At 33.6% G+C, this 7,199-nt stretch overlaps 1 protein-coding gene across 1 annotated transcript; it reads right to left on the reverse strand.

Moving 5' to 3' along the window:
• Positions 1-314: 314 nt before the first annotated feature.
• LOC108989274 (aspartyl protease family protein 2) lies at positions 315-2,223 on the reverse strand. Its single transcript, XM_018962830.2, has one exon. The coding sequence runs from the start codon at positions 2,096-2,098 to the stop codon at positions 680-682; it is 1,419 nt and encodes a 472-aa protein (XP_018818375.1). The 5' UTR covers positions 2,099-2,223; the 3' UTR covers positions 315-679.
• Positions 2,224-7,199: the final 4,976 nt, after the last annotated feature.

Raw genomic sequence — 7,199 nt, forward strand, 5'->3', positions numbered from 1 at the left:
GTGTCATTTCCATTATTTTTTCAAATTTCTCGAATTCATAAAGTAATTTTCAAATTATTTTTCTAAATTTTCGAAATTAATTTATACATTTAAAATATAAATACATAATTATAAAAAAAAATTTCATCCATTGGGACCCACCACATTTCTCTCCTCAAAAAAGTTAAAAAAAAAATCTTATCTCACCTTTTACATCTAACATATCTTTACCGACACGCATACTTTTTTAAAACCAACTAAAAAATCTCAACTACAATCATCATTTAAATAATTTAATATAATTATCATTTAAATAATTATTGGAACTTACTAAATTAACTTTATGAATGTTTCTGATTTCCCAACTTGAAGGTAACTTGCAATTAAAATCCACGTCATTGTTCCCCACAACTTAAATTTAAAAGCTTAATTAACAAAAACAATAAGTACTTCTACCGTGTAGTTACCAACCATAGCACTGATAATTATGACGAGATAACCCCCCGACAGACACCACGTGCACCGTACAACTCGGTCCCGGGTTCTTCTCCCCTCTCTCTCTATTCCTTCTGCTTTTGTCCTTTCTCATGGTATCCAAATTCAAATCCGAGAAAGATGTTTCCTTTTTCCAACTAAACAAACAAAATAAAAACAAAAGCCTTCCCCTTTTCTCACTACAATCGCGCATGCCACTCAATAATCAGGCGCAGCCACGCGGAGAAAACCCGACCCGCGAACCCGCCAAATCATACACGACACGGAATCCCTGCTGCTGGATATTCCCCACAATCGACAACCCGCTCATTGTACCCGCAAACGCAAAGCAAAAGGTCCCATCGCTGTCTACCGGGATCAGATAATTCGTTGCCGGTAACGGGACGTCGGCACCTCGAAAATGCAACACCACCGTCGGTACCTTCACCTCCGTTTTACCGGACAAGTCGTAACACGTGTCGAACAATGAGAAATCTGATGCCCGCTTCAGACTTGATGTGCCGATCCGGAACGCGTCTCTCAAGGCATTATAAGCAGGTCGTGTGAGGCGGGTTACGGACGTGCCCGAATCGATGATTACCCCACCGTTCCCAGTTCGGTCGAGTTTGAAAAATGAAGCGCTGATGCCGGGGACCGGTGTTCCGCCGACGCTGATTCCGACGAGTTCAACGTAGTAAAATGTGTCGAGCTTAGGGTTCGCGATCAAGGGAGTGAACCGGGCGGTCCGTGAAACTGCCGGATCACCGAACACTATCGAGGACGGCCTAGACGAGGCGGAGCGGTCTACCAAACAGTATGAAAATTTCCGGTTGAACTGGCGGCCGGTTTGGGACGGAAATGATAACCTCCCCCGGCCGAGGCCCAACAACCCCGCAGCACCCACGAACAGGCCCTGGTTATTGTGGCCACAACCGAGCGCCACGCGTCCCACCCTGGTGCCCCGGAACGTCAGCGTTTCAGTGGAGAAGTCGCCCGTAGTGAACGATCCGTCGCCGTAGGATACTTGGTAGAGACACGTCTTGCGTGAGTTGCAGCCCGGAGAGTCGAGCTTTAGGCACAAGGGCGACCCACAGGAAATCCCGGCGAAGGATCTGGACTTCCTCGGATCGAAAACCGGATCGACCTGGGAGTAGCATTTTCTACACGGAGCGCACTGGACCCAGACGACGTCGCTTCCGGTATCCAGCACCATGTACACGTACTTGGGGGGAGTGCCCACACCGATCCGAGTGAAGTACTCGCCGCTACCCTGTGCGAGCCCGGATATGACGGAGCTGCTGAACCCAGCACCGTGGGCGCGACTCCGGTTCCCAACGGCAGCGAGTGAAGTCAGAGCCTTGACTCTGAAAGCGTCGCGTTGGAGCCTGAGGTGGAAGAGTTGCTCGGGAGTTTTGTTGAGGGACAAAGAGTCCAAGTGGTGCAATTCGAGTGTGGTGGTGGCGACAGTAGAGTCTGAAACGACGGATTCGGACTCGGATTCGGGCCATGAGAGGGAGTGTGGGGTTGTAGAAAGCGGGTTGAGGACAAGGGTTTGGTACCGAAGTGAGGTTGAGGAAGAAATGGAGAGAAAGAAGAAGAAAATGGTGAGGGTAAAAAGGGCAGCATCTCGAGGTTTGGGATCCATTTGAGAAGAGATGCTGGAGTGAGAGACAGGGCAGAGATGCTTGATATAAATGGAGACTGGAGACTGGTGTGGTCGGTGTAGTTTAAGGCGGTTCTGTAGCGGAGTTGGAGATGTGGAAACAGCATTTATCTATCCTGTTGGCTTTGTACAGTTCGTTAGTTTAGTAGCACGTAAGATCTCTCCATTATTTAGCCACGCGTCAAACATCGGCGTATCCACTTTGATGCCCACGAGGTTTATCACCCTATGGATGTCCCTCCCAGTCCCGGTCCCTAATAAGTGAAGTGGACTAAACTCGGTGTCATCAAGATTCGTCGAATCGTGACCATTAGATTTGTGTCTCTCTCTTTTTTACTTTCCCAACAACTTACGACCATCCGATTTTGTTTAATGGAATAATTAATTCTTGCTGGCCTTCGTAATGGTATTAACTTTAGGGAAATGCTACGCATCTGTCCCACACCGGCACACACTTCACATCACTTTTTTTTTTTTTTTTTTTACACTCAATAGGTTGAGTGTGTGCCGGTGTGGGGCAGATGCATATATTTTTCCTTAACTTTATGACTGTGTTCGGACGTTGAGTTAAATTTAATTGAATTATTATTTTTAATAATAGTAAATTAAATAGATAGAATAAGTTATGTGGAATTTATTTAAAATAAATTTATATGTATTTGAATATTAAGATAAGTTTAGTATTATTTATAAAAAATTAAAAAAGATTGTAAATCTCACGTATAACGATATGTTGAGTTAAAAAAAATTATGGATCCCACGTGTAAAGAGGTTTAAGTTGAGATGAGTTTTGTAATTTGAGAGTTTGGTATTTAGTTGTTAGACTTAGTTTAAAATTAAACTGAACTGAGTTGATCTCAGTTAATTCTTGCAACCAAATAGAGTCTATAGAAGCTCCATTTGAATATTTCATCTCATCTCATTATTATAATTTTTTTAAATTTATATACAAAATATAATAAATAATTTAACTTTTTAAAATCTTAAAATAATAATAATATTAAAAAATAATATACTAATAATATTTAATTTAACTTTCATTTAAAATCATCTCATCTCTTCTTACTATCCAAACCGTATATAATCTTTACGTGCTGTTAGTGCATTCCCATTCGTTTTATTAAGTTCCTAATTAATATTTGATTACAAGATCACTTTTTTAATATTTCAACTATTATTTTAGAAATGCTTTGTCCGGATCCTACAAAAATAAATTTACATACTAACGTATTTTGATTTAATAAGTTAGATCACTTTACAGTAAAACAAATTTTACAATCTCACCACATTAAATTATATTAATTTATGAGTTTATTTTTATAAAATATTTATATAAATGCATCATTTCTTTTCATTTTTTAAGTACATTTTTCTTTTAATTGGCTATTATCATAAATATTACATTTAAGAGTGTAAACGAGTCAAGTTTGAATGAGTAGTAAGTGGTTAAGCCTTATTTATTTATCTTTCATTCCAAAACGAGTCGAATTCGAGCTTGTTACAAATTGAATTTATACTTACAAACAACTCATTTAATATTCAAACGAGTTTAAACTTGTTCAAGAGTTACTCATTTTTAATAAAATAGATTACTTCTATTATATTTTATACTTAATCTCAGGGGTGAGTAAAATAGACCGGACCGGACTAGTAGGTTTAGTCCGGTATCGAGTTTGGTTCGGTCTGGTACCGATTTTATTTTTCTTAAAACCGGTCAAAATCGGTCTGGTTCCGATTTTTCTTTTTCTACAACTGGACCGGACCGGACCGAACCGAACTGGTTCAAATATATATTATAATTTTTTTATATAGTATATAATTTTTATATATAATATATAATTATATATAAAATAATTTTGTATTATATGATAAATTACTAATTAATATAATATTAAATTTTAAAATCTTATATCACTATATTATATATAATATAATATAGTATATAGTATATTAAAATTGAAAATTCGGATCAAACCGAATCATAACTGGTAAAACTGAAAGTATTGATTTAAGAAAGTAATCGGTGTTGAATTAGTTCTTGAAAATATAAAACCGATGCATACTGGCTCGATCTCAAATTTTATCTAAAATCAGACCAAACTGAATCAATTGCACCCTTAATCTCATCTCACTCTCAACTAGCCTAGCCATTTTTTATTTTGTTTTTATTTTTAAGAAAAAAAAAAAAAAAAAGGTTTCCTTTATTGGGGAAAAAACAGATTGGCATCCACAAATCACGCACTCCTTTGTTTGACTTTGAGAATCCCCAAAAGTAAACACGTAAAAAGTCTATGATCAAGTTGATTGGAAAATCATGCTCTTCTTGTTCTTTTTAGAGCAATATTGTTGATGTTTCCTCCTCGTGATGACTCTTACATGCTTCCTCTCCTCCTTGGATTCCAATCTTCTAACCAATCAAGAGCATTGAAATCATAAAAAAGTTAGTGTGTGGTGTATGAGACTTAAGAATAGAATTTTTTCTTTTGAAAAGAGTGTATAGTTGTAATATTCTTTATTTATTTATTTATTTTTTTTGGAGGGTGCCTAATTATATTATTGTGCTAATATGCGTAACATTTACTTCACATTTGTCATAATTTCATTATTTTATGACGTACTTTATATCCGAATTTTTTTATAAATATAAAATAATATATATTTTACAATTTTATTAAATTTTATATATAATAATGTATGGAGGTTTTGAAATGGGAATCTTTGTTACCTCTTTTATCGAGAGAATACTGCCGGAAGAAAGCTGCTCTACGAATGCTTCTGTCCCTTTTTTTCCTTTCGCACTGGGTATCCTCAAACCCAATGTGTCTGAATTATACGGCTTGCCCTAAACTCCTTTCTCACCACTACGCGACACCCCTTAAGGATTAATGCTTCAAACTACCTAAATTATATATATATTTATAGACACACACACATATACATACTACGCGACACCTCTTAAGGATAGGAAAAAGAGACGTCAATTAGTCAAGGGAGTTACACGTCAAATGGTTAAGAGTTTTAAAGACTTTTTAGTAAAATATGATCATTCATTAAATTTTATAATAGAACTACATGTCAAATGGTCAAGAGTTTTAAGAGTCTTTTAGTAAAATAAATTTAACGGACTTAATGGAAAAACAACAAAAGTTAATGAAAAAATAATAAAAGTTATTATTTACTGTTAGATAGTCACTTATTATGATTGAGTAAATATATATATATATATATTATATTCAACAACCCTACACTACACACTTGTCGAAAAAAATAAAATTAAAAAGAAGTGTGTGGTATAGGATAACATATCTTTATATATAAATACAGTGCACAAAAAAAACTCAAATCCATATACTTTCTTAACTCATGTTGTTGATTCTATGTAAAAAACCCCAATATAGAATTTTAATACTTAAAAGTGATAACAAAATATTAAAATAGGATATCCCAAAACCAAAAATTCTTGTCCAAATCGTGATAAGCTAGAAATATAAATACATGAAGTAGGTCTATTTTTATTCCAACCCATATAGATCTTCAATAGAATATTAAATATTTAAATAATTTTATAAGATTTGCTTCATATATTTATTTACCTCTTAATATGAATTCTAAATTACTTCGCAAAATTTGGATTATTTTATTTTATTTTTAATAAATAAAAAATAAATATTATTAATACGAATGAAATATACATGATCCGTGTACATAGGACAAAATTCGGATTAATTTTATCCACCAAATACAATAAAAGCCCATAAAATGAGTATGTTTGGAATGCATTAAATTTCTGCCCCAACTTTACTTTAGACAGTAGTGAGTAGGTAGGTACCACATCAATGTGAAGCCGTATAAAATTAATGGAATTATACAAAAATCTTCAAGCTTTTGCGAAAGTAGATAAGGACGATAGATAGGCTCTTCATGATCAATTACGTACACCGTCCAACTCTGCAAAAATGCATTACTTCAAGAAAAATGTTAATTTATTTAAAAAAAATTATAAAAAAATGCTAATTTAATAAAATAAATCTTATAAATAAAACTATAAATAAAACTTTAACTACACAATCCTTAGTTAAATAAATGGTGGTATTTCTTCACGGAGGAGTCATCTTTTTATTTAAAGAAAAAAAAAAAAAAATGAAGTCGCCGACGACTAGTGCTTCAGAAGAAGACAAAGCGCTGGAGATAAGAGGGATGTGCATTTCTAATATGTTATTATGAGATTGCAAGTGTCGTTTGACAATTTTTTTTTTTAAAAAAATAGTATTTGAGAAAATTAAAAGAGAGAAACCATACTTCTTATTTTTAATCATATCATATCTTAAATATGAGTGTTTCTAAGGTGACGTCCAGTAGTGACTGCTAGATATGAGTGTTGCTAAGGTCTCGCTCAATAGTGACTGCTGGCGTGCTCCTGGCAAAATTTCTTTTTTTTTTTTAATATTTTTTTAGTATTTTTATATCATTCTTAGAAATATATAAAAATATATTAATATATTAATAGCTAGTTCTTTAATTAATAAAAGAAATATATAAAAGATAAAATATATAAACTGTCAAAATAAACAGATAAAATGATTAGAAATATATAAAAATATATTAATATATTAATAATTAGTTCTTTAATTAATAAAAGAAATATATAAAAGATAAAATATATAAACTGTAAAAATAAACAGATAAAATGATACGACATAACAATATTCCGAACGAAGAAAAACATTAATGATGATTAAAAAATGTTAGGTGGGGTTGAGCAGAATGGACAGCTGATAATGTGAAAGCATCTTATTCAATCATATACCACTTCAAAGGTCCGTGTGGGGGCAATCACTTTCCCAAAAGCAAAAACAAATTAGAATGCGAAGAAAACAGGAATCGTGAGCTTGACGGGGGGTTAAAGTGTACTAGGCATTAATATTGTGAATACATCTTCATAAATAATAATTGTAATTATATGTGTATAAATATCATATAATTATTTTAAAATAAAAAAATAAATATAAAATTTATATAAAAAAATAAGAGATTAACTTTTTAATAATAGACTCTATTCTTTTTTAAAACGACTATAACGTTT

The sequence above is a fragment of the Juglans regia genome, chromosome 7 (genome assembly GCF_001411555.2).
Source record: "Juglans regia cultivar Chandler chromosome 7, Walnut 2.0, whole genome shotgun sequence".
Lineage (NCBI taxonomy): Eukaryota > Viridiplantae > Streptophyta > Magnoliopsida > Fagales > Juglandaceae > Juglans > Juglans regia.